This window comes from Myotis davidii, unplaced genomic scaffold (assembly GCF_000327345.1).
Source record: "Myotis davidii unplaced genomic scaffold, ASM32734v1 scaffold962, whole genome shotgun sequence".
Classification (NCBI taxonomy): Eukaryota; Metazoa; Chordata; class Mammalia; order Chiroptera; family Vespertilionidae; genus Myotis; species Myotis davidii.
In genome coordinates, this window is record NW_006295559.1 from 6435864 (window position 1) to 6463380 (window position 27517).

The window sequence follows — 27517 nt, forward strand, 5'->3', positions numbered from 1 at the left end:
AGAAATGCCCCATCATCAAGGATCTCTGTCGGGTGCTGTATTTTGGCAAGGTAGAGTTCATTTTTAATGTTTTCTGATAGAGCTGGCAATGAGTTTTCTTTTCAAGTAGCCAGACTCAGGTTTATAAACAAGTTGTTTTCTCCAAATTATTATTATTTTCTTTTAATTCTCACCCAAGGATATATTTTCATTGATCTTTAGAGAGAGAGAGAGAAACATCGACATGAGAGAGAAACATTGATCAGTTGCTTCCCGCACATTCCCCGACTGGGGATAGAACCCACAATCTAGGTATGTGCCCTGACCAGGAATCAAACCTGCAACCTTTGGTGCACAAGCCAATGCTTTAAGCAACTGGCCATTATTTTTAAGTAAATTATTTGGATCTCTAATAGCATTTTTCACAGAAGCATTGCTGTCAATGAAGGCTTTTGTTCCTAAACTGGCCCACAAAGAATGAGACTAGTGACACAGCTAAAGAGAAATGGGTCTCATCTGAGCATTAAGAGAAAGGTAGGGAAGAAAGAGAAGACTAGACTAAATAAGTCTCATGAGAGTAAAGGACCACCTAAAACCCGAAACTTAGCCAAGTCACTTCCTCATGGGAAGAAATTCCAGTTTAGAGATCTGAGAGTTGACTGTTTCTTCCTACTCCAGTACCACTGAGGGAAGGAGAGATTTCTTGAGTGACTGACAGAGTGAGAGACGTACTGGAATAGAACAGGGTTCGGGTGCTGATGCTGGGCTAGGGTATGTTGAAATAAGGGAATCATGAAAACATGTCCTCAACTATATTTACTTGATGTCCTTAGAAGTATTTAGCAAGAACAAACTGAGTGACAGAAATGAATTTGTATACCTGCACTAAAGATATTGATAAACTTAAGCTGGTTGGCATGTGAGTTGCTGTTAATGCCTTGTTACTATTTTTAGAAATTAAAATTGAAGAAGTGAAATAAAGAAAACGATTCCCAAGTTTCTGAGCACTAGCCTCAAAGATAGTAATTCTGTGTTTTGTCACAGGGTCACTTTTAATTTTGGATTTTAAAGGATATAGGATTCAAATTTAAATTGGAAATAAAAATAGAAGAGGAGGTAAATATTTTGCATAATAAGATAGTTAGCTTGCCATACATTCACATCCAGTTTCTCTTGGGAGCTTTTTAACTCTATAATTAATTCAATTATTCTTATTCTCTCAGAGTATTCCACGGGTGGCCGCTCTTGGGGTAGAGTGTGTCAGTTCTTTTGCTGTGGATTTCTGGCTACAGACACACCTGTTTCAAGCTGGTATTTTGTGGTATATGCTTGGTTATCTGTTTAATTATGACTACACACTGGAAGAGAGTGGCATTCAGAAAAGTGAAGAAACAAACCAGCAGGTAACTTTAACTGCTTTAATATTACATTTGAACTCAAGCCATAGGTTAATGCGAAGCAAAGCTTCAGCCATCCAGAACCTCCAAGGCATACACTGTTTTTCAGAGATAACTAAGTTTATTGCTCTTTAATCCTCCAAACTATTTTTTATCTTAACCAGGATTCAAGGCAAGAGAATTTGTAGTAGGATATACTGGATACAACTTATTTTTTTCTTGATTACTCAGCATCACCTGTAGGATTGCAAAATTACGCTTTTGTAACACAGGAAAATATAACGATACTGTTAGGGCTAGCTCCCCCAAACACTTGAGTGCTTACCTGAATTTTACATATATTTTTTTCTATCTATACTTTTGTATTTACTGTCATTCATTATTCATTTTGTTATTTGTATGGGTCTTTAGCAGTCAAATTACCTGCTTGTATCCTATTCCCTACCCTATCCCCAGATGTGCTTCTTCCCGTTATCTACAAGATACTGTTTTGGTAGAAATGAACTCACAGATTCTGATGCTCTTTTGTATAGGTACAAGAGTAACCTCTAATGCATAAACTCAATAATATCAGTGTTAGGGACTCCTGTGCCTTTTTTGGTTGTTAGCTTTCTGCTTTTTAAATGTGTCCCATACAGTTAATTGTGTTATTAATGTAAGAGAGCAGATCTACTTTAATGTCTTAATTTTTTAAACAGGAAGTAGCCAACAGCCTTGCCAAACTGAGTGTCCATGCTCTCAGTCGCCTTGGAGGGTATCTGCCTGAAGAACAAGCAACTCCAGAAAATCCAACCATCAGGAAAAGTTTATCTGGCATGCTGACACCCTATGTTGCTAGAAAACTTGGTGTAGTTAGTACTACTGAGGTATGTGCTTACAGGTAGCCTGGCTTTTGATGAATATTGCAAAATCCTTTAAATAATACAGGAACATAGCAAAGTTGAGTGCTGCAGGAATACTAAAAATTGACAATGTTTATATGCTTGTTCTCTCAGCCAAGAAATGTAGTTTATTGTGTATCGATGCTAATGATCTAGCTCTACAAGAGCAATCTTTTTGTAAGTGTAAATTAACTTCACATTTCTCAGTTGTGGAGCTACCATAATTGTGTGTTTTTTATCCTCACCTGAGGACTTTATTTTATTTTATTGATTTTTAGAGAGAGAAACGTTGGTCACTTGCCTCTATGTGCTCTAACCAGGGATCAAACCCACAACCTTTTGGTGCACGGGACCACGCTCCACCAACTGAGCCACCCAGCCAGGGCAGAGCAACCATAATTCTTAACTAGTCTTTTTCCTTGGAATTAGAAGGGACTGGACTGGAGTGGTGTTTCACAATGGGCAGAGGACTGGGAGGCAGGAGACCCAAAATCTATTTTTAGTTGTTTCTCCGCTTACCTTATTTAGGCGCAGGTGTGAAGTCCTAAAGGTAAATGCACACACACATGCATTCGTGACAAAAGTAAGTCTGACCTTGGCAGACCTCCCAACTCGGGCCTTTTTTGTGAGGATCACTGAGAAACCACCTACAAATGTAGCATTAGAGAATTAATCTATAGAAGTCCATTCAGTAGACTACTGTGAAGCTTAAATTGTATAGGTATATTTAAATAAAGGCATTCGAAGATGTTTAGAGTGTTTCAAGTGAAAAGACTAAGCCCATTTTTGTGTATTAAAAAGAAATGAAAAGATGGATGAATCTGTACCAATCTGTTTAAGTGTAGTTATCCCTGAATGGCAGAAATGCAGACTATTTTAATATTTTTATATTCTCTAGTGATTGTCTAATACTTTTGTATAAAAAAAAAATAAAGCCCTCAGGGTTTTACTGGTAAATGTAAAGTATTTTTAGAATTTATAAATAGCTTCTTTGTTTTTAATCCAGTCTAAATGGGTCTGGTTCTAGTGCTGGGCATTGCTTTTTGATGCCCCTGAACAAGAGGGAAGAGCTTTAGGTGTCACTTTTTGTTCTTTTTCTGGACTTTGTGTTTATTAATGTGATGGGTTTTGCTGATTAAAAACTAGCAAGTTGTTGATTAACTGCTACAGGAAAAAAGAACTAGTAGCACTTCAAAATGTTGGCCTGAACTTCATCTGGACATATTAAATGCTTATTTTAAACTGCTAATTCTCAAAGTTTTACAGTTTTCCTACTAATATATTTTTTCAGTCATTTTTCTTAACATTTGAAAACAAAGGTTGGGTGTCTTTGTATAAGATGGAGGTATTAACCCCTGCTTTCCTCCTGGCATAGAGCTCTGTAAATGTAAAATGTATAACAGTTTTACTAAAACATATATAGGAAAGTCAAATGTCTATATATAGTTACTATGGAGGAGAGCAAAGTAGAGGGAAAGCACAATGGGTAGGGAAGCAGTCATAGCTATGTCTCAGAACTGTTCTCTGCAATTTGGAATTAGGGCTTGGCCTACAAAACCGGAACTGACTCTGCTTGTACATTGTATTTCCCTTCCTAGGAGTATGCTTCATAAAGATTTAGATTTTTGTTTTCAAATAAATGTGTATAAAGGCAGTATGATTCCTTTTAAGCTTATGTTTACTGAGTTTATTAACTGTTTGACTGCTAAGGAGCGCTATCGCGCTCTTATTTAAAACAAATTTATGTAAACAATTGGTATTTTTTAATTTTTGTTGTTGCAAAGCAATACAAGTGAGTTTATTGTATAAAAAGTGTTTTACATTTTTTCCCATACACGCGCCATTAGTGCCGCAGTTTTGGCATATGTCCGAAAAAATACGTCAGCAGCTAAACGGTTAAATACTTTAACACAGTATGTTGTGTCATTTTCACCAAAGCAGAGCCAATGTTAAGTCAGACGGATTCAAATTTGAATCCCGGCTTCACCACTTAAGGATTGTGAGACCTGGAACACATAGTTTGCCCTCTCTCGGCCGTAGTTTTTCTCAGGTGCACATGCATTATACTATCAGACTTGTTAGAGTGATTGAGATGCCTGTTACTGAGCTCCGTTCTGTTTACAGTGCCTGTCACCACACGTAATAGATAATTTTAGTAAACGATAACTTCATTATTTTTCCTAAATGTTACAAAACTTACTCTGTTTCCTAGATTTTGAAGATGCTTAACAGCAACACAGAGAACCCCTATTTGATATGGAACAATTCTACAAGGGCAGAGCTACTTGAATTTCTTGAATCCCAACAAGAAAACATGATTAAAAAAGTAAGTTACTGTTTGAAAAGTTTCTTGGGTAGCTTACTCTGATGGAATCTCTGGAAATGTAACTTAGCATTGACAAAGCAGAAGCCCATTTCTCCATTTGGTGTTAATTAAGCCTATATATATCTTTTTGCCACCTAATATTTGGCGCATTTAAGAATACTTACTATTGTATTTAATAATACATTGAGATTTGTTATTGTTGTTTTTGTCACCACTAATATATACCTATCTTCTATTTTAACCAGTTTTTGCACCCAGAAGCCCTGTTATATTATTCTTTCCAGCATCTTTTCCCCAGTAAATCAAAATTGCTTTTGGTATCAAAATTGAATAATTTCTCCTATTCTGACACCTTTCAGTGGAGAAGCTGTTAAGCCATGAAATACAACAACAAAAAACAACCAGTAGGATGAAAAATATGGAGAAAACCTGGATAATACATTTACTAGATGATTGGGTTTTGACTTTATTTGTTGTTGTTAATCCTCACCCAAGGATATTTTTTTCCATGGATTTTTAGAGAGCGTAGAGGGAGGGAGGAAGGGGGAGAGACAGAGAGAGATATGTTGATTGGTTGCTTATTATACACACCCCGACTGGGGATCAAACCCACAACCTAGGCATGTGCCCTGACCTGCAACTGTAGCCTTTTTGGTGTACAGGATGATATTCCAACCAACTGAGCCTCCTGGCCAGGCTCTCCCATTTCTCTTTTCTGTCTTTTTACTTTTCTTTAAATGGAAACTCTTCTTGATTTCTCAACCTATTTATTCAGAGACCTTTGTTTTCAGCACTTCATTTAATATATTATTTTTTAAACCAGTAAAAATGTCACCCTATATCTGACTAGGCCCAATGCCTGCTGAGTGGAGTTTGAAGAGCCAAGTGTCATACTTGCTTTATGAACACTAGCTCTAAGACACTTCATTGACTGACCTCTGTGATCTTTTGAAATTTTAAAATGAGTAATAATATTAGTCTTTGACTAGAAAATAACAATTCTACACCCATTCCAGAGCCCATATTACTGCTTAATAAACCTTATAATTGCCATGGGTGCTGTCTCTGTATCCCACCACATTTTTTCCCTCTGAAAAATGAGTAGTTCTTTTAAGTTACTTATCTGATGTTATAAACTGAATATGTGGATAGATTCATAAACCAGACACTATTGATTCTGATGCACATCTAACAGTCTATTTTCTTTTTTTAAAGGGTGATTGTGACAAAACTTATGGATCAGAATTTGTCTATAGTGATCACGCCAAAGAACTTATTGTAGGCGAGATTTTTGTTAGGGTATATAATGAAGTCCCTACTTTCCAGCTAGAGGTAAGCTCTCTATTAGTATTGTCTGATACTTTTCCTCATTTGACCACACTGTGTATATGGAAGTAATTCATGTTCTTTGCCAAATGCTTTATACCAGCCTGGCTATGTGATGGGGTGGCCATTGATAATGTATGAGCCTCTTTATTTTGAATGTTGAAGAATTTATTTTGTGGATTCATTAATTAACTTATTCCTTGCCCAGCTGTTCCTTATGTTACGCATAATGCTCTCCTACTGTCATGTATATATGCCTTCAACTTACTAGTCTCTCTTGCACACTCAACTCCATCGTGTAGAATATCCTTCTCTGGCCAGTTATTAGACGAAAATAAGAAAATACAGGTGGAGATCAAGTTTTGTTGTTGTCGTCGTTTTTTAAATGATGGGGGTCACATCAGCTTGTCAATTCCAGAAGCAAATTGAGGAGCTTCTTTTTCTTCTTAGTACTTAGAGATTGTGTAGGAATATTTTGTTACGGGTTTTTTTGTTTTGTTTTGGAGAGGATGACAAGGAGGATTTGGTGATTGATTGATTTTTAAGAAGCAACGGAATGAAGCTTTTGTTTTAGACTTTGCTCTTAGCATAAAAGGAATTTACTAAACCATAATGTGTATTATTTAGCTGTTAATCAGAATGAATTCAGTGATTTTTAAGATCCCTTTGAAAACTGTCCTTTGAATTTATGTTCTAAATATATATAATTTTAAAATGTTAAAATATAACCAAATTGTAGAAGTTACATCTAATGTTATTCATTACTTTTATTGGTAAAGATAAGTGATTCTATAATCTCAGCATTGTTATACTAAAGTTCTCATGGGAGTATATCTGATCTCTAATGTATTGGGACAGAAAATGTTGAAAAACACTTAATAATGTGACTGAATTTTATTTCCCCCTCCCCCAGTTTGTTTTTAAGTCATCATTCGAAGACATCTTTTTTTTTTTTTCATTGATTCTAGAGAGAGAGGAAGGGAGGGAGAGAAACATCAATGTCAGAGAAACATCAATCAGTTGCCTCCCATATGGGTTCCGACCGGGTATTGAACCCACAACCTGGGTTTGTGCTCTGACTGGGAATCGAATCCATGACCCTTTGGTGCACAGGATGATGCTCTACCCACTTAGCAACACCTGCCAGGGCTATCCCCCCATTTTTATTCCATAGGTGTGTTTATGTGTATATACAGTCACTTTAGTAGCTTGAGTTTTGCTGCTGTTTCGTTGGTTGTTTTTTTGCTATGGAGTCTTTGTTATACATTATTTCTGAAGGCACACATGTCTTTAAATATTTCTCCACTCAACATAGGTTCCAAAAGCGTTTGCTGCAAGTCTCTTGGATTACATAGGCTCACAGGCCCAGTATCTCCACACATTCATGGCTATCACACATGCTGCAAAAGTGGAGTCAGAACAACACGGAGACCGCTTGCCAAGAGTGGAAATGGCTTTGGAGGCTCTGAGAAATGTCATAAAATATAATCCAGGTGTGTGACTATATCCTTGATCAGTTAGATCCTTATAATAGAGGGCCTGAAAAATCCAATTCTCAGTTTTATCAGGGAAACTTACTTTGCTATAATGCTATACCTGGCATAACTTTAAGAGTACTTGACCCCATAATCTGTAAACAGTAGGCTGGAAAGATAGGTCAAGGCACCATGGTTATTATAAGAGTCTCAGTGAGTTGAAAAGGCAGAATAACTTGATAGTGTAAAATTTCAAATTGATGACATAAGTTGATATACCAGTGTAAGTGCTTAAATTAGATTTATTAGGTGATGTAATTTTGCCTCATATGCATATGGACACTCATAGTTTTAAAAAACTGAAGTGTTTGGTGTATAAAATTTTAAATAATGAAAATGTGAAAATTTTTATTTTAAAGCATCTTTAAGAGGACATTTCCAAAAACATCATTCTTGTCTGACTCCAGGGGAGACAGATGAGTGAAAATCTAAATGCTTCTTCTGATTCTAGCTTTGATAACAAATATAGGATATAAAACTTAAAACAATACAAATGGAATTTAAGTTATCTGTAATAATTATCTTTCAGATACTTTTTTGCTCTTTTCAGTATATATTATAATACTATTAAAATTCTGACTTTTTGTTTATTGCCAACAAATTAGTCCAATAAAGCAATAGTAATGAAATGTTCTTAGGAATTTAGTCATTTCCATGGTCTACATTGGGATGTTACTAAAGGCAGTGTTATATTCTCTGAAGAAAACTTCATTTTTTTATTGTTTGTAATTTGGCATAGTAGAATGATATTAGTGGTGTATTAGGTACAAAGTAATTGCAGCAAAGCAGGCTGTTGATTTGGAACTTACAAAAATAGAGGAAGGGCTTGCACAGAAACTGTTTTGATAGCATCTATAAAGTTCATGTATCAGGATCACATGCTCACTTGTAATTTAGAAGTATGGTTTATGGGTCGTTGATGTATTTATAATAATTGTTACCTGTTAAGAAGTGGTTTACAAATGAATTTAAAAGCAACTACTTATAGAATATTTTCAGATCCTTTAAGTTGAGGGATCATAGTAAATTATCTTATGGGGCCTTAAAAGATTACAAATTACACTATATGTTTTATACCATGTAATAAAAGGAAATACATGCTGAATAAAACCTTAATGTTTAATGTTTTTGTTTTATTGACAAAATGGGAGTGAATGTGTGGGATTGGGGTTTGAGAAGGGTAGGAATGGAAATAAATTTTACATATTTTCACAGTTATCCCTATAATATGCATATCAGTTGTTTGTTTGCAGGTGGCAGAGTTCTAACTCAGTCTTAAAAGCCAAATGATATCACACTCTCCCAAAGTATAATTAGGTTGGGGTGGGTAGGGTAGCAACTCTAAGGTCAAGAGATAAAGAGTATAATTACCACCATATACCTTTTATTTTTGAGTTCTATTTGATAAATTTCTTGTTTTTAGTCTGAGGCTAAAGGTGGGGATGGAAATGGAAACAAGACGAACGTAAGAAACTCTAATAGATTAATCTTGCATAGTATTTACTGTAGCTTAGAGATACTTTACTCAACGTCATATCACAAATATTGAGAAAAGCTTATCAGACCCATAATTGACAGTAAATAATAGTGTGTATTGGTTTTCTGAAGGTTTGAAATTTAGGACATCTCTTAGAAATAAAAAATATAACATTTTATTCTTATTCCTTAGGCTCTGAAAGTGAATGCATTGGGCACTTTAAATTAATATTTTCTCTTCTCCGAGTCCATGGAGCTGGTCAAGTGCAGCAATTGGCTTTGGAGGTAAAAGAATGTACTAAATCATGTTGCCTTCCCTGCTACTTACTATGTATGGTGTGAGCCCTGGATAATCGCCATCTGAAGCTAATTGGAAGTTTACATGTTTATTGTGTAGTTTTTTATTTTCCATTTTGCCTTTAAGTCAAGTGTGGATGTTTTTTAAAGTTTGAATTAATTTACTCATTTTGAAGAGCAAATGTTACACAGTCATAACATTTTCAAGATCATACTCAGTAGTCATTGTCTGCTATGCATTGAAATGCATTATATATTGTCATGTAGTGTGGGTTAAAAATTGACTTTACTCAAATGTTTAGAATCCAAGAAAAAGTGTCAGGGTTACTCTGATCTTTCTAGAGACATTTGAGATCAGGGACTCTTGCTGGCTACACACTAGGTTTGTGTTCCAAAGAAAGGATGAACACCAAATTCAGCCCTGCAGTAATGGGTTAAAAGCTTATTAACTAGCATTGTCTTTTCTTTTTAAACACTTTAAAATATATATTTTTATTGACCTCAGAGAGGAAGGGAGAGAGAAAGATAGAAACATTCATTAGCTGCTTCCTGCATGCCCCCGACTGGGGATCGAGCCCAAACCTGGTCATATGCCCTTGACCTGGGACCCTTCAGCCTGTAGGCTGATGCTCTGTCCACTGAGCCAAACCAGCTAGGGCAACAAGCATGTTCTTTTAATTGAAATGCATGCTTCTGAACTTAATTCCTTTAAGTACTCTGTAACATTTTAAATAAACATTATTAAATCTATGCTACATTGCGTTGAAGTACTGACCACATGGTTCAAATTAAGTGACATTAATCTTCAAATGTCTGCCATAAAAGTTAGGCTTGAAAAGTCATCCTCTTCGAAAGAAAAATATGCCCCATTTCTCTAGAATGGAAAGTTAGACAGTCTCTTATGCTGGGCCCTGAAGACATTTACTTTCTCCCTCTAAAAGCACAGTCCCAGTGGGGAGAATCATCATCTTCTTAACACTTCCCAACCCAAGTCTGCAACTGAAAAACTGCACTCACCATAGTTCCAGAGTGTGTGGGACTGAAGGCTTCTTATAAGCCTCAGGATTGTGAATTGGTGCTAAAATATTTGTTAGGTCATTATACTTAATTCTTACCTCTAAATTAGTAGGAAGCTAATGTACATAATATAGATATGAGCATTAGCATTTTTACTCTTTCTCAAAAGAGCAAATAATAAAACCAATCTTTAAAATTAAACTATTCTCTAAATATTAAAGATTTTGTCCTCCAAACATTTTTCTCACTTTTGTGAAGCCTTTAATTTATGTAGGTCTGCCTAAATTGAGTTAATTTGATTTAGGTCAGAAATTATTTCCAAAAAATAATTAATATCCTGTTGATTAATTTGCAGGTTGTGAATATAGTGACATCGAACCAAGATTGTGTCAACAATATTGCTGAATCAATGGTTTTGTCCAATTTATTGGCTCTTCTACATTCATTACCATCAAGTACGTATATTTACAAGTGGTATTTTAGAAACCACAGCACGGCCAACCCATGGAGGGGCGCAGTTACACAGATGACATAAAGCCTCTGATGTGGCAATGTCCATATTTACTTTCAGAATATTTTAAGTGGTATTCTTTATGTTAGATTTGTCTTCCTAGTTATGGTTTTCCATTACATTAGTAAAATTGTTTTGTATTTCCCATGTCAAAAGTTGAAAGTTGGATGTGAGAGAGTTCCAAGCAGAGGAAATTAGCTGGTTGCTAAGTATAAGCTACCCATGAGTAATTGAGGATTGGCTAATATCCCATGGTTTATTTACAAGCATAATTGGTTTTGGATGATAGAAAAAGTGCTTAAGATAAAAATTACCCTGTGTTCAGCCTGGAGTTGAATTCTTCATTATTTGTTCTTTACTGATTTAATGCTGCTAGAGGCTGTTGCCAACAAAATGAGATCAATTTTTAAAAAATATGCCAAGCTGATATTTTTTAATATAGAACATACTAATTGTTCTCCTACATGGTAACATAGCCCACTCCAGATAATCAACCTTTGTTGTTTTAGTCTCAGCCTAATACGAGGCAGCCTCCATCATCTTTGCCAACTGTTTACTTCTTTGGTCACCTGTCTGTCATTGGCTGTAGAAGAGTCAAGTCCAGTAGCCCAGTATAATTCCATGACAAGGAGTGGGAGGTGCACAGACTGTCCAGCAGGATGCTGTTAGGTCTTAGATTGAAATAGTGTCTTGCAACGGCTGCTTTCTGCTCATTTCTCTGAGATAATAGTACCCGGTAAAATCTTAGATGCCTGATCAGAGTGTCCTCAGGTGTCAGGATGTGAGAAAATTTTGTTTATGCTGTGAACAGTGAGGTAGGAAGACAAGCATATTGGTTATGAATATGCACTTTGGAGTCAAATCGAACTCTATACAAAATAGAGCTATGCCACTTACTGAATGTGAAACCATGGGCTGGTTAAACCTGGCCTCAGCTTCCTCGTTCATAATAAGCCATGATAATGTCTGTCTCACTGGTTGTTGTGAAGATCTAAGTGTGATACTCGATTAGAGCACCTGGTTCAGTGCCAGGCACAGAATTGATACCCAGTAAATGTAAGCTTACTGGTGATGAATTTCTTGAAACGTCTTTTCTCCTGCAGGTCGCCAGCTTGTTCTAGAAACCCTTTATGCTTTGACATCAAGTACAAAAATAATTAAAGAAGCAATGGCAAAAGGTAATGTGCTTTCTCATCCAGTCATGCTCAATAATGATGACACTTTGCATAGTTTATAAACTAGAAGAATGCTTTAGAAGGCTTGTGGTTTTAAAAAATATCAAATATTGCATTGAGTTAAAATAAGGTTGAAAATGAATTCTACTGATTTAAAAAGTTATATTTTTTTATGTATAGTATAAATACTCATTCTCTTTTTCCTTCATAGGAGCTTTGATTTATTTACTAGATATGTTCTGCAATTCAACACATCCACAGGTTCGAGCCCAAACAGCGGAACTTTTTGCTAAAATGACAGCAGATAAACTAATAGGTCCAAAGGTGAGCACAAAATAGTTTCTTAGGAAGAAATTAATTATTAAAGCTCTGTCACTTTGATATTGATTTCATGAAGTTTACCAAAGTCCGAGAAGGTGAGGATAAGGAAATGATGATGTGGAAGTGGGAAGATGGACATACCTGAAATTGTTCCTATGATTACTAGTTTGAGAAAAATTATACTCAGAGAAGCCTGCACTGAAGTTGAGCAGTTTTAAGACAGAGTTTGGATTACAGTGATAAATTGCTTATCTCTCTTAAAGAAAGAACAAAAGTATCTTTAGGTTATGACAGAGGATACCTCTAAATGGAATCCATCCAGACACAGCTGAGTAAAGTCTCTTTCTGTTATTAGCTCGTTAAGACATAGTGCTCACTGAGGCAGGTCTGCCCGCCCACCAAGCAGCAGAGACGTGGGAGCACCATCAGCTAAAGGCTCCTGAGTCCCCACTTCCAGAGTCTGATTTTATATCAGTAAAACAAGCTGGATTCAGTTATTATTTTCTTCCTGATCTCACAATCTAGGTGTTGAGACTGTCATAAGACCTGAAACAGTTCTTTGGGAGTTAATAGTCTGTGATCAGCAGGGTTGATGAGATAAGGGAGACTATATAGGATGCCTATAGAAAGGGTCTATGTGAATATTCTGTGTGAATATTTATATTTAATATTGAGTTTTCTTAAAGCTAGAGTTGGGTAGCACATAATTATAATATTAATGTTTTAAATAATGTTTTAGGTATTTAAATATGTACTGCTCTTGACATTGAACTCTTCAGTAATTTTTTTGACCTTTGAAATACATGAGGAACAAATTTTATCGAGGTGAATATATTTATACTTAAATTTTCTATATAGGAAAAATACAAGTGTCAGCTCCTTAGTTGAGTGATTTGCAGCAAGAGATTCTAGAACTGGGGTCAGTAAACTTTTTTTCCCTTTTTTGTAACAGCTTATTGTGATATAATTGACATACCACACAAGTCTCACATATAAAGTGTACAATTCAGTGATTTTATTATATTTATAGATTGGGCAGTCACAATCGATGTTGAAACACCTTCATCAACCTGTGGGTGGGGCAACATTCCCTTAGCGGTCACTCCCATCCCCCCTCTTCCCAGAGCCTGGTAACCACTAACCTACTTTCTGCCTCCATAGATTTGTCTATTCTTGGTATTTCATATAAATGGGATCATACAATATGTGGTCCTTTGTGACTGGTTTCTGTCATTTAGCATAAGGTTCATCCATGTTGCCGCAAGTATCTGTACTTCATTCCTTTTTATTGCCAAATAATTCCATTATGTACATACACCACATTTTGTTTTTCCATTTATCAATTGATGGACATGTGGATTCTTTCTACTTTTTAGCTCCTCTGAATAACGCTTCTGTGAACATTAGTTGACATGTTTTTGTGTGGATAGGTATTTTTATTTCTCAGAGTGGAATTTCTGAATCATATGGTAATACTAGTTTAGCCTTTCAAGCAGCAGTCAGACTATTTTCCAAAGTGGCTATACCATTTTACATTCCCACCAGCAGGGTGTGAGAGTTGTAATTTCTCCACATCTCTGATACTTGTTATATGTCTTTTTTTATTATAGCCACTCTAGTGGGGTGAAGTGGGGGCTAGTGATGCCTATTGCCCATTTGTATGTATATGTATATGTATATGTATATGTATATGTATATGTATATGTGTATGTGTATATATATATATTTTTTAGAATTATCTGTTTACATTTTTTGCTCATTTTTTAAATTGAGTTATTTGTCTTTTTACTTTTGAGTTGTAATTGTTTTTTATTTAGTCTGGATACCAATTTCTTGCCAAATGATAGGATTTGCAAATATTTTCTTCCATTCTGTGGATGTCTTTCCATTTTTTTATGGTGTCTTCTGAAGTTGAAACTATCGTTTTTGTTGTTACTGTAGCTTGTGCTTTTGATGTTATATCTAAGAAATCATTGCCTAATCCAAAGTTACAAAAACCCCTGCCTATGTTTTCTCCTAAGATTTTAATAGTTTTAGATCTTGTCTTTATGTCTTAGATCCATTTGAGTGAATCTTTGCACATGGTGTAAGGTAGGGAAGAGGCTGGTAAACTTTTTTTTCTAAAGGGCCATATAGTAAATATGTTACCCTTTGTGGGTAATATGATTCCTGTAAATACTAAACTCTGCCTTTATAACAGGAAAGCAGCCATAGACAGTAACTTGAAGGCGTATGATCAAAGGATTTGTGTTATATAAAAATATTTTTATTTAAATTCTGATAGTGTATACACACACCAGTGAGTGATCACTTCTTATTTGAATTCTGCCATTATCAAGAAAAGTGACATTCTTCCTATTTTATAGATTTTTGTCATGTAACTGACATTGTTTTCTTTAGTTCATTAGCTGCTAGGAGGTTCAGAGACAAATTTGTAGTCTCTCACTAAAAATTGTACAGAGCTTTTAATGTTTCCTTTGTGTACTGACTTCATATTAGTCTGATTCATTCAGGTACATTTTTTTGAGTATCTGCTAGTATGTGTTAGGGGCTGTTGAATACTGTGAGCGAAACACCTGGACTGGGGGAGTTTCCAGAAGCCAAGATTTGAGCACAGACTTGAATGACAGGAAGGAGACAGAACAATGTGAAGACTGAGGGAAGAAACTTATCTTCCCAACTTTTATTTTGCTTTTGTACTTATTATGCCTCACATTAATTTTCAGTTTGTGTGGATGTGTGTTTTTTAAAGCTGCTTTTAAAATCCTTTATCAAAAAAGTCACAGTTTAATATAAAACATGGTATAACAAAATAAATGCACTAAAAATACACGTAGGCCACAAAGCATGAGAAAAATTTAATTTTGAGGGTGGCGAGCATGGAGTAGAGTTGGGAGGGACAGGCCAGCTAAGGGTGTTCTGGGCAGAAGGAATGGCAGGTGCAGGGCATGGTTCTGAGGGGAAGGGTGTGTGGTCTGGGAAGTTTGTTCACCAGGGATACTGAATTTCCTAGTTTCTTAAATTTGAGGCAGAGTGTGGAAATGAAACTAGATAGGTAAGTAGGAGCAGGTCATAGTGAGGCTTGTTAAAGTTACCTTTGCATAAACCAAGATTTACCTGTTGACCCACTTTAGGACTTTTGGATAATAGTTACGGCTCCTATCAGCCATAACACAAATTACAGCAATAGTCTATCTTAGAGAGGTATAAAACAAATGAAATATTGAGATGTTTCCAATAGGTTATTTTGTTTTTCTCAAACCTCCTCATATAGGTTCGACTTACATTAATGAAATTTCTGCCAAGCGTTTTCATGGATGCCATGAGAGACAGCCCCGAAGCTGCTGTCCATATTTTTGAAGGAACTCATGAAAATCCGGAGTTAATTTGGAATGATAGTTCCAGAGATAAAGTGTCCACAACAGTTAGAGAAATGATGCTAGAGTAAGTAAAGATATGGCTCATAACCTTTGGCCTTGAGGTAAAATCACCGGGAAGGGCATATGTCTTCCCCATTGTCAGCTCTCTGAGATTTACTCTAAAGCAGCGGTTCTCAACCTGTGGGTCGTGACCCCTTTGGTGGTCAACCCTTTCACAGGGGTCGCCTAAGACCATCTTGCATATCAGATATTTACATTATGATTCATAACTGTAGCAACATTAGAGTTATGAAGTAGCAATGAAAATAATTTTATGGTTGGGTCACAACATGAGGAACTGTATTTAAAGGGCCAGAAGGTTGAGAACCACTGCTCTAAAGGCTAATGAAAGTATCCTATGACTGAAGTTTAATATCTCCCCTTTTTCCCCCCAAGGCACTTTAAAAATCAGCGAGACAACCCGGATATAAACTGGAAGGTAAATATACTTTCATCAGAGAAAGGAATTTTGCATTTTACTGTATTTTTTGTTGTTATATTTTAAAATCTCTGTTGAGTTTAATGCCAACCTCTTAGATAACTTTGTCATTAAGATCTTTCCCTGGCAAATAAGATTTTAAGCCTAAAACTAGGAATACTCACTTTTAAAGTTAAGTAGCTAATCAAACCACCTTTTCTGAATTTTATTAAGAGACAATAAAACTTATGATTTGATTATATTAATGACTAAGAACTACTTAATTTCATAATGATGTCTTTAATAGAGTTTGGATGTATTGTGTAATGTACAACTAATGATGACTAAGGACTTGACTCTAGTTCTTTCTCTATTTCAAGTTGCCTGAAGATTTTACTGTGGTGTTTGGAGAAGCAGAGGGTGAACTTGCTGTTGGAGGAGTTTTCTTGAGAATCTTTATTGCACAACCAGCTTGGGTTCTAAGAAAACCTAGAGAATTTCTTATTGCACTACTAGAAAAATTAACTGAGCTCCTGGAGAAGAACAATCCTCATGTAAGCTTCAGTCATCAAATAGTTTGCTAAATACACTGATAGTGTTTCTGTTACATCACACTCCTCACCGACTGTATTAAGAATTAGCTGCCTCTTTCAGTATAGCAGCCACATTTAAATTCAGATATGCCCATCTTTTTTTCAGCATGTTCTAAAGCGAAGTGTCTTGGTAAGATGGTTATTTTTGAACCACACTTGTAGGTGTCTGTGCTGAGAAGATGCTCTTTCTGACCATTGGAGAAGCTGGGAAAGAAGGTTTCTGCCATCCCATTACCAATGACTATAATTTTAAGGAGAAACTTAACTGTTCAGTGTAGAAACTTGAAGTGCTCTGCTAGACCACGTTCTTTACTCAGCTTTGCATATATGGCAGGGATGACCTAGTTACAGAACCTGACAAAAGAGTAGTAACTACATGGGTGAACTCTGCCTGTGAGAAAGAAGCCTTGGTCTTGGTTTGGTGAGTTAGAAATTCTGATAATGTGTAAGGTTCTGTTATTTGTAAAGATTGAAAATAATTGAGGTATGAACATAATTGTTGTTAGAAGCTGGCTATAGAGAGAGGTTATTAAGAGCCTGAGTTGTCTCGTTAGATGGTCCTGAACTCCAGTTTGAGCTCTGGCACTTACTAAGCTCTGTGACCTTGAGTAATACCTCATGACAGCCTCAGTTGCCTCATTTTTGTATGATCACAGCTCCATCCACGAAGGCTGAGGTTTTAATGGGTTTTGATATATGTGGTGTTATTTGCATAATGCCTGACATATGTCGAGTACTTAGAAATTATTAGTTTAGCAAAACTTATCTTAGTATAGAAATATTTACATATGTCTCTTTCCAGAGTCATGTTTTCTCTTTACTGGGATTGTTACTACATAATAGCTTGTTTAAATCTTCAAAATAGAAACTTGGAAAGGGAAAAAGCACACTACAATTTTCTCCTATGTCACTTTTCTTTTTGGCACATCCCAATCTCCATGTTTGTTTATGGTGTGTTGTGTTATAGATATATATATTTATATATAATGTTATAATATGTCTTTACAATCCATTTTGCACAATAGAAAGTGCATTATGGCAACCTGACATGTTAAGTAGTAGAATTTTTAGTAGAGCTGGGGAAAACACTTCACTAGTCTTCATTTTCCTGAAACTAATCTCTGATACATTTCTATAACATTATCTAAAATTTCTAGTACTACCTTTTGAAAGATGGTCTCTTAACACCTGCAGTAGCAATGAGTTGTGACCTTGCCCAGTGAAAGGCTAAGATTAAGATACCACTTTTTAAAATATATGTATTTTTTTATTGATTTCAGAGAGGCAGGGAGAGGGAGAAAGAAATAGAAACATCAGTGATGATAAAGATTTGGCTGCCTCCTGCACACCCTGCCCTGGGGACTGAGCCTGCAACCCAGGCACATGCCCTGACTGGGAATCGAACCATGACCTCCTGGTTCATTGGTTGATGCTCAACCACTGAATCACTCCGGCCAGGTGATATCACATTCTTTTTATTTTTAAAAAATATTTTTAAATAAATTTTTAGAGAGAGGAAGGGGAAGGGATAGAGAGATAGAAACATCTGTGAGAAATATCAGTCGGCTGCCTCCTGCATGCCCCCTCTCGGGGACTGAGTCTGCAACCCAGGCATGTGCCCTGACAGGGAGTCAAACCAGTGACCTCTCCGTTCTTGGGTCTATGCTCAATTACTGAGCCACACTGGCTGGGAGCTATGACATTCTTAAAGTCCTTTGAATTCATGCCTTTTATCAAGATAGGGAAGTTTGTTCTTATAAGATTTGTGAATCAGTTGCCAAGTATCAGTACATAGAATTTGTGGATCCCTAGTTTTGAGCACCAAATAATTGTGAAGGATGTTTAGAACTGTGTCAATATTTTATAGTTTGTTTGTGTGTTTTATACATTCCAGGGGGAAACTCTGGAAACTTTGACAATGGCTACAGTATGTCTCTTCAATGCACAGCCTCAGCTGGCTGATCAAGTCCCACCATTGGGCCATCTTCCCAAAGTCATCCAGGCAATGAATCACAGGAACAACGCCATTCCTAAGAGTGCCATGCGGGTTATCCATGCCCTGTCTGAAAACGAGGTATTGAAGAATCCGTTTAGTACATTATAGCTCTAGAGTTTACGCTTCCTCTTCCTAATGTCCAGTGTGGTATGAATCCCTTTCTAACTGTGTGCCTTTCTGCATCTGAGTTACATGGTACTGTAGCAGTTCTTAAGCTGGTTTAATGATATAGTTAATAGAAGACTGAATTTGATTCAGTTCATGATTAAGGTTGAACTGAATGTAGATTTTTCATGTCTTTTATTTTTATGGCATTTACTGTGCAGTATAAAGTATTGTAACCATCTTTTTTGGGCATTTAGCTGTGTGTTCGAGCCATGGCATCTTTAGAGACCATTGGTCCTCTGATGAATGGAATGAAAAAGCGACCGGATATTGTTGGTCTAGCCTGTGAAGCAATTAATCGAATGTTTCAGAAGGAGCAAAGTGAATTAGTAGCACAAGTAAGTGACTCTAGATTCAGCACTGTTTTAGGAAAGCAAACATACCAGACACACAAGTTTTTACTTAGCAGCACTGCTTGGTGTCCCTGATTGAGGTTTGTTAGAGAGGTAACTTGTGGATTGTACATGTATGATTTCATATTTTATACACACACATACATAGGCACAAGTATATATGTACACACAGACACGGTGTGGTAGCTGCCAAACATCTTACCAATGTTTAAATTTAAAGTTTTGGTTGTCTACTAAGCATTTATCCTTAGCTTGTTTTGTAAAATTTGCTGTATCCTTTTTGGAAATTTTTAATTCTGTTTATTCATTCCTTTGTTTCTTTTGTTTGCCAAGATTTTGTTCTTTTCAAATAGACTACCCACTTAATGAAAATGAGACTTGTTGGGTATCAATGTAGACAGATACTGAAATTAAAAAGCATTGTGACAGTGATCTTCCTAAAATGTAACTCTTAATATAACTGGGTCACTCTTTATCATAAAACCTTTTAACAGTTTCTCAATATTTGCCAGGTGACCAAGTGGCATCTGACATCCCTAGCCTGAATACAAGGCCCTGCATCTTTTTTATGTGGTCTTCCTATTTTCCCAGCACCCTTTCCTCTCAAATCTCCTCCTCCTCCCCACCCACCTTCATTTAGGCAAGTTAGAGGTACTGGATTCATCTCAGTTACAATTGGCTTGAAGGGTTTGTTCTGGAAAGAACATGAGTTAGTTCTACCACTTGATGGCTCTGTGACCTCAGGCATGATACTTAACCTCACTATGCTCAGATTCTGCATCTGTAAAATAAAGGTATGACTACCTCACAAGGTTGTTACTAGAATAATAATGGTAAAAAGGTATACTCACTAATGTTAATTACTTCCACCTCTAACCTTTGAGTTTTGGAATGGGCATCGAAAAGTTTGTGAGACCAGAGTGTTATTTAACTTTTATTAGGCTAAATAACTTTCAATAACTTTTATTATATATTTCCTATCAAGGAAATGTATGATGACTGCAAAGGTTGATGTTTTAAGAAAAAAATATTAAGATACTTCAAACATTGTTGCCTGTTAGTGTAGTGTCAGTGGAGGAGGCAGCCCAGTGGAGGGATGAAAGCTTCAGCTTTGCCTTTGTACATAGAGCTCTAGATTCAGTCACTGCTGGCTCTGTGACTATCAGCATGTTTCACCCTCCGTGCACTGACTGTTTTCCATCAGTAAAAATAATTGTGCCTATGTCTTTATGGGAAGATTAAATAAAATAATGTGTATTTAGAGTAGTTGATGGTTTGGATTAAAATCTTACTGAATAAGAATGCCATTATCATTAAATACTTACAAACTCTTCACCTGGCATTAACATGATGCAGGTATGGCCCCAGGGGTGAAATTATTTCTTCAGTGGATGGTTTACTTTTTTTCAGCCTATATGTATACTTAATATTATATTGTCTTCTAGGCCCTGAAAGCAGATTTGGTCCCATACCTCTTGAAATTACTTGAAGGCATTGGCCTCGAAAATCTGGACAGTCCAGCAGCCACTAAGGCTCAGATTGTTAAAGCCCTCAAGGCCATGACTCGAAGCCTGCAGCATGGAGAACAGGTGAGTCTGCACAGGGTGATTGATCTGCCAGTTACAGCAAGGCCTTCTCAAAGCCCAGGGTCTTGGCTCGAGTTCCACTCACAGGGGTGGTTCTCTTGGCTGTTACAAGCTGATCAGAAGACCAAGGATGGACTCGCATGGCTCTCTCCTAACTAGTGAAAAAACACAAACCAGACAGACTCCTGTAGTCGCCCAGGAAGATTCTTTTTCTACGTGGTAACAGCATGTTGTCCATTTCAGGAAGAAAAATGCTGAAATTCTTCAGCAGTGAAGACTAATGAGTATTTAGTACAGATGAAGTTTAACTTTGAGTTCTAGGAGTTGTTATTGGATAGTGATAATCACATTCATGAAACATCCCATAATGCCATATAAAAGATACAGAGCATCATTTTAGTTTCATCTTCTTTCTTTATTAGCACATAAAAAGGGTTGGTTTTCTTTTTTTGTTGTTACATAGATATACTTCATGCATATGCTGATTTCAAGCCCGTTCAATAATTTAATTTTCCTCTTTGGTTTCATTGGTTAAGTTGCTTCTGAGGAGTTCCTCATTCAGTGTTACTGCATAGCCCCATCTACTAATTCTCTCTCTCTCTCTCTCTTTTTTAAGTTGAGGAAAATTTAGGCAACATGAAATTAACTATTTTAAAGTGAACAGTTAATTGGTGTGTTCCCATTAAGCAGTGACTCCTCATTTCTCCCTCCTGCCAGCCTCTGGGAGCCCCACTCTGTTTTCTATGAGTTCTGTTTCAGTTATTTCATGTAAGTGGAATCTGTGTGACCTTTGGTGTCTGGCTCTTGTCACTTAGTACTAGTATATGTTCTTGAGGTTCATCCATGTTGGAGCGTGTATCAGTGCTTTCCTTTTTCAGACTGAGTAATCGTCCATTGTGTATATATGCCATAATTCGTTTATCCGTTCACCTGTTGATGGACATTTGGATTGTTTTTACCTGCCAATATTCTTTATAGGTTTAAATTGACTTAGAGCTTTCCTTTAAGGAACCTATTCGCTGTTTGTGTGTTCCAACTAAAGAAACATTTTTATGCCATTGTCAATTCTACCAATATCATCATTTGAACAATTTAAAATGATATTAATGGAGAGAGAGCATGTGTTGCTGCAGTCATTAACTATAAGTTTATGTAAAGTATTTGGGGCGAGGGGCAGGCTTGCCTGTGGGTGCTCTGAATGTCAAGCACAGCCACTCCTGTGTGCCACATGCAGGCAGTTGTCTTCCCCTGGCCTGTCTCAGGACTCCTGTTGATGAAATTAGCAGAGTAACCCTGACGACCACCTTGCACTCCAAGGGAAGAAGAGAAGTAGGATAGTTTCCAAAGTAGGAGCTCCTCCACCACCTTCACAACCAGTCACTTGCACTATTGCTTCTCTCCAAGGTGGAAAAGAAATCTCTTGGACTCACACATGGCCCCATGGGCAGCTCTGCTTTATGCTTACCATGACATTATCTGATGCTGTCTCTCCTGCTAGACTGTAAGCATTTCAGAGACAGGCTGTTTTTCTCATCTTGTGTCCACTGGTGCCACATGCAAAGTGCTCAATAAATATTTGATGTGGACATTGATATGAAAAAGATAATCTCCAAATTGGAATATCCTAAACTTTTAAAAAAATCTGTCACACAGAAAGAAATACTTCTTTCATCTTACATCAGTAGACATTTACACACGTTATCTATACTTACACTAGAGGCCCAGTGCAGATTCGTGCACCAGTAGGGCACCTCGGCCTGGCCTGTTCCCTCTCGCAATCTGGGACCCCTCAGGGGATGTCAAACTGCTGGTTTCAGCCTGATCCCCATAAGCCAGGCTCAGGGACCCCACTGGTGCAAGAATCTGTGCACTGGGTCTCTGGTATGCATATAAGATCTTTGGTTAATCCCTTCCTGCTCTCCTTTCTCTGAGATTCATCAGTCTGGTCCATGTTTTCATGCCTGTGCGTTGAGTGTGTCTGCCCACTGGTGATCAATGCGTGTCATGGCTACCGGTTTAGAGGTTGAACAAACGGTTGCTTAGGCTTTTATATATATATATAGCGGTGTGTGTGTCTCTGTGTGTGTGTGTGTGTATAAGTCACAGAACAGTATTTATCCATTTACATGTGATACTCTGATGCTTTCTATATGGACCTATTTTATTTTCTGAAGTGTGTGGATCACAATTCTCTTAATTGATTTCATAAACTTCTAATAGGTCACAACCTGCAATTTGAAAGACTGTTGTGAGTTTTAGCTGTAAGTTTTAGCTCAAGTTTGTAGCATCTTCTCCCCATGTCCCTTCCTCAGGAGTCCTTCATGAGCTCATACCACACTATCAGACAGTTGTTACCATAACAAGAAAATCTTCCTGCCAAATTACATACAAATCAGTAGTTTGTAGGTTCAAATCATAGAGTCCAAGAGGGAAGGCTTCTTTGTGTCTGGTTTAATGAAATGTACCAGGTATAGAGTGTTTGAGGGATGCTAGGTTTTAGTCCATCTTTGATTTTACCTCAGCTGGCCTTCTTCCTTTTCTCTTGGAAGTTTACTTTTCTCTTTAGTTCTGTCTTTCAATATCCAGCCCTTTATTTATATTGAAAGATTTTTCTTTCCTTCCCTAGGTGAATGAAATCCTGTCTCGTTCATCAGTCTGGAGTGCCTTCAAAGACCAGAAACATGATTTATTTATTTCTGACTCACAAACAGCAGGATACCTCACAGGTAAATCCCACCTAATTGGTTACCCTAAGACACATGGCAGAAGCTACTTGGACCTTCCTTTTGCCCTAACTAGACCACAAGTAACATTTGGAGGCTTTACTAAGCTCAACCTGTGCTGGAGGTGCTGTGAGCATGCAGCAACCTTGGGTTTCAGCTCTGGACAGCATGTGACCCACTGTGTATTGACTGGATCATGGACTCTTCTCAGTTTTAATCAAAGTAATTATTGGTGTCATAGGTTACATTTGGAGCATGGCTATTTTAAAATGTTTATATTAAACAGTAGAGGCCCAATGCGTGAAATTCATGCACAGGTAGGGTCCCTAGGCCTGGCCAGCGATCAGGGCCGTTTGGGGCCTTCTGGCTGCTGGCCAGAGCCTCCCTTCCCCGGCTGCTGGCTGCTGGACAGGGTCTCCCCTAACTGCCAGCTGCCGGACAGGGCCTTCCTTTGTTCCGCACCGCCCCCTCGTGGTCAGCACACGTGATTGATTTCCCGTGGGGACAATTTGCATATTAAGCTTTTATAGATTATAAATTGTGGAAAAATAATCTAACCAGAACTAACAGTATCAGAAACATGGTATCATCCTTTCATCCTGTCAAAATAAGTTGAGGTTTCAAATATGTACACTTACACGTGAAATATTTTTCTCCTACGTTTCTAGTGATTTATCTTTACTTTTACTAAATATTTCTGGATAGTCCTCTCAGGGGAGGGAATATCGCAGGGAAGGATGTTTACTGATTAGGGATCAAAAGGTAATACAGTTTTGAAGTTCAAGACATTTGTCCATTTGACATATTAATTACAAAATAATTTTACCATACTCATTTTCATACTGGCTTTTGTTTAAAAAGGAAGTCCCAGCACTGTATTGGTATATGCTGAAAATGAAATATAGTCTCTGGTATAAAAGTTTTCTGTTTAAATTAACCTTAAGAATATGAGGTGGTTCTTGCTGTCTGCCTGAAGTTGTAGTTGACTCTTGAACAATGTGGGTTTGAACTGTGCAGGTCCAGTTATACGTGGATTGTTTTCATTTGATCCTGGAAGCTCAAACCCATGTTGTTCAAGGCCCAATGTCAAGGTTGGGGTCTGTATGAGGAGGGACAGGTATAGGTGTACTTAGATTTTCAACCGTGAGAGAAGTCGGTACTCCTAACCTCTCACTTCTCAAGGTTCAACAGTATATTTTAAAAATGTCAGCACTGAGTCCTCCTCTAATCAGAGATCATGTGGGCAAATTGATAAAAAAAAGATTATTATCCAGTGTTTCTCACACTAGTGTAATTGTTTTAATCATCCTGATTGCTAGTATAGGAGATTATACATCATGAAGACTGAATCTTGAGTATTCATAAATGCGGACTTGGGAGGAAGTTTTGCTTGGTTTTGATTTTAGACTCGGCTGTGATACAACTTCCTCCCCTCCCCACTGTGACCACTTTAATATTAAACCACTAGAATTCACAAGCAGAGCCTATGATTTGCAAACATGGTGCTTTGGCTGCACATTGAGCAACAGAGTGCCACAGGTTTTCCATCTCCGTCCTCTGCTTTCCATGGAGAGAAGTCCCTGGAATATGGCCATGCTCTGTTCCACATCTCCTTCAAACTGGGGGCAGAGCCATAGCTCCTAGTTAGGAACATCAAGAACTTTACCTCTGTAGACTCTTTTTCCAAAAGTACAGACCCATTTTGGTGGCGTTGCAGTCATTACTTTGTATATGGGATGTTATGATTGGAAACTCTGACTTATTCTCGCTAAGTGTAAACTTGTTTAAAATTGGGCCGAAAAATAGTAAGGTGTAGATTGTAAGCTTCCTTGCAGGGGGGCCTCTTTTCATTCTTTTCTGTTCTCCATTCTAGTTCACATTCATTGATTTGACTGGATGGGATAAAAGACTGCAAATGATCTTTGCTACTGACACAGAAGAAATAGGGGTTTATCTTCAGAGACCTAGACTTCCTTTAGAAACCATTTTGGTCCTCACCCTCATACAGACCCCCTAATAGCTATAGAAAAAGAATAGGAAGTAAGGATTCCTGTCTGTGCCTCTCCTTTGACTTGATCCCAGTGTGGCTTCTGAAATGAGGTGTGAGCAGCAGCTGTGAGTTGCAGGGAGTGAAGAGAGGGTTAGGGACGAAATAGGCTGCTGTTTACAAACTTCTTTGAAGTTGTTAGACTGCTCAAGGGGCAGCAGGTTTTACACAGAGCCAGTCATGGGGAGACGGTCTAAACCTCAGCCTGGAAAGGCCTCGTGTCACCATGACCATTCTGAGGGCCACCGCTGCAGCCTGCGGGCATGTCAACATGTAAGAGCTAGAATTGGACAGGAAAAAACTTTATTCGTACATATTTAATTAGAGGCATGAGGGACAGTTAACTTGTCTTCCTAAGGTCATTAAAGGGACAGAAGGTACAATTCTTGGGCCTCTCCTCAAACCAGTCCATTAGGTCTTTACAGAGTAGGTTTTTATTACCTTTTGCTTTTTTTAAACTCCTGTCCAAGACAGGATGTTGGCAATGTTAGGAAGTATGAGCGTTATCAGGAAGGACCCCTGAGGTCCCTGTTAATTCATTGAAAGACAGTGCTGCTACGGCAGAGCCTCTTTTTTGTGTTTTCCCTGCTGAGAAGCCCGTGTTCGTTGTCACCAAAGCTCATGTTCCTTCCACTGCTCCGTCATGAGCAATTCCCTTTTGTGGAAGTCTTTAAGTCTCCACCTTTTCTCATTCTTTGTAAGTCTGACAGCCTTGCACACTGTTGCCAGCTGCTGAGTTTCTTGCAGCCCCTCCTCTTTCCTCTTGCCTTTCGCTGGAGAGCGCTCTGCTCTGTCCCATCCTCGTGGCCAGACTGTAACTCCTAGCCACTGAACACCAGACACATCCTCACTGAGGCCAGGGTGTGAGGGAGAGAGCGTCTCAGACTTCATTTACAGAATATTCTGGAATTAATTTGTCTTCCTAACGAGGCAGGTGATAGGGCTAGAGTATGCTGGATAATCCTTCAAGACCATCATTCACAATTTAGATTTTAGCCCAGAGGTTCCCAAACTTTCTCATTTCACATTTTTTCCATCTGTTCCCTAAGACCAAATAAAAAAGCTAATAGTTAAGTTTATTAAGTAGTTATGTCCAACACCTTGCAAGCTGTTTGTATGGTGTCCAGCAGATGCCTCTGTTTCTCAGATTAAAATTCTGCAGCAGTGCCCTGTGCATTTGCCCGGTGCCTCAGCCCACAGCTTGAGGACCGCAGCCTTAGTCCCTTTTCTGTACGTACCAGTCATGATTTGGTCTCATGATCTACTTGTTTGGTGGGAACCAAGTTGAGCCCACAATTAGAGGTGCTCAGGATTTATACCCATTTGGAGGGTTTTATTCCTAAGGGTGACATCTTTGGTGAGACCTGTTTGCTAGTTTCCTGGTAATCTCACTGTTGCCTAAGGTTCCAAGAGCGATAGGGTGATGGGCTGTGGTGGGCAGTGTGCTGTCTTTCTCCACCCCCTGTGAGGTCTTTCTCCTGAGCAGGCCGTGGGAGGCCCGCGTCCTGGTTGGTGGAAGGCAGGGGTTGGTAGGCAGGTTCGCTGGGCGTAAAAGGGGAAATTCTTCTAAGATTTCTGAGTGGAAGGTTTTGAGGACCTAGGTGTCTGCGTGGCATGTCACAGCTTCCCCAGGCTGTTGTCTCTGGCCCAGTAGCCACATGCAAGATACAGTGTCGGCTCAGCGGTACAAATGCTTGTAAGGATGAAAAACAAGGTGGTCTGAATTGGGCCCCTTTTCCTGCATCTGTCCCTGTTATGCTTTAATCCCCATCAAACTGCTCTGCTGTTTGCACTTCCTCACAACTTCCCTTGCTGCTTATATTTCTTTTTTCCCCTCAGGTGTCTCTCCTTCCCTTCTAACTGGCAGCAGCCCCCTTCACCTCAGGAGCGGGCTTTAGATCCGCTCTGCCAGGCAGCTTGCTAACTTCTGTGTAGCTCTCTGACACAGGTAGAGAACCATTTTGCTAAATGCATGC

General features: G+C 37.9%; 1 protein-coding gene across 1 annotated transcript in view; it reads left to right on the plus strand.

Annotated features, from left to right (window-relative positions):
• Window positions 1-27517, plus strand: part of DNAJC13 (DnaJ heat shock protein family (Hsp40) member C13) — a 125359-nt gene that overhangs the window by 96138 nt on the left and 1704 nt on the right. Inside the window, exons 41-57 of the mRNA XM_006770201.2 lie at window positions 1-50; window positions 1203-1382; window positions 2075-2242; window positions 4470-4583; window positions 5799-5915; window positions 7225-7402; window positions 9114-9205; window positions 10590-10689; window positions 11849-11923; window positions 12132-12244; window positions 15516-15685; window positions 16057-16099; window positions 16459-16632; window positions 18566-18745; window positions 19030-19170; window positions 20631-20774; window positions 23398-23497. Of these exons, the coding sequence (XP_006770264.1) occupies window positions 1-50; window positions 1203-1382; window positions 2075-2242; window positions 4470-4583; window positions 5799-5915; window positions 7225-7402; window positions 9114-9205; window positions 10590-10689; window positions 11849-11923; window positions 12132-12244; window positions 15516-15685; window positions 16057-16099; window positions 16459-16632; window positions 18566-18745; window positions 19030-19170; window positions 20631-20774; window positions 23398-23497 (2139 nt within the window). The remainder of the gene's footprint in view (window positions 51-1202; window positions 1383-2074; window positions 2243-4469; window positions 4584-5798; window positions 5916-7224; window positions 7403-9113; window positions 9206-10589; window positions 10690-11848; window positions 11924-12131; window positions 12245-15515; window positions 15686-16056; window positions 16100-16458; window positions 16633-18565; window positions 18746-19029; window positions 19171-20630; window positions 20775-23397; window positions 23498-27517) is intronic.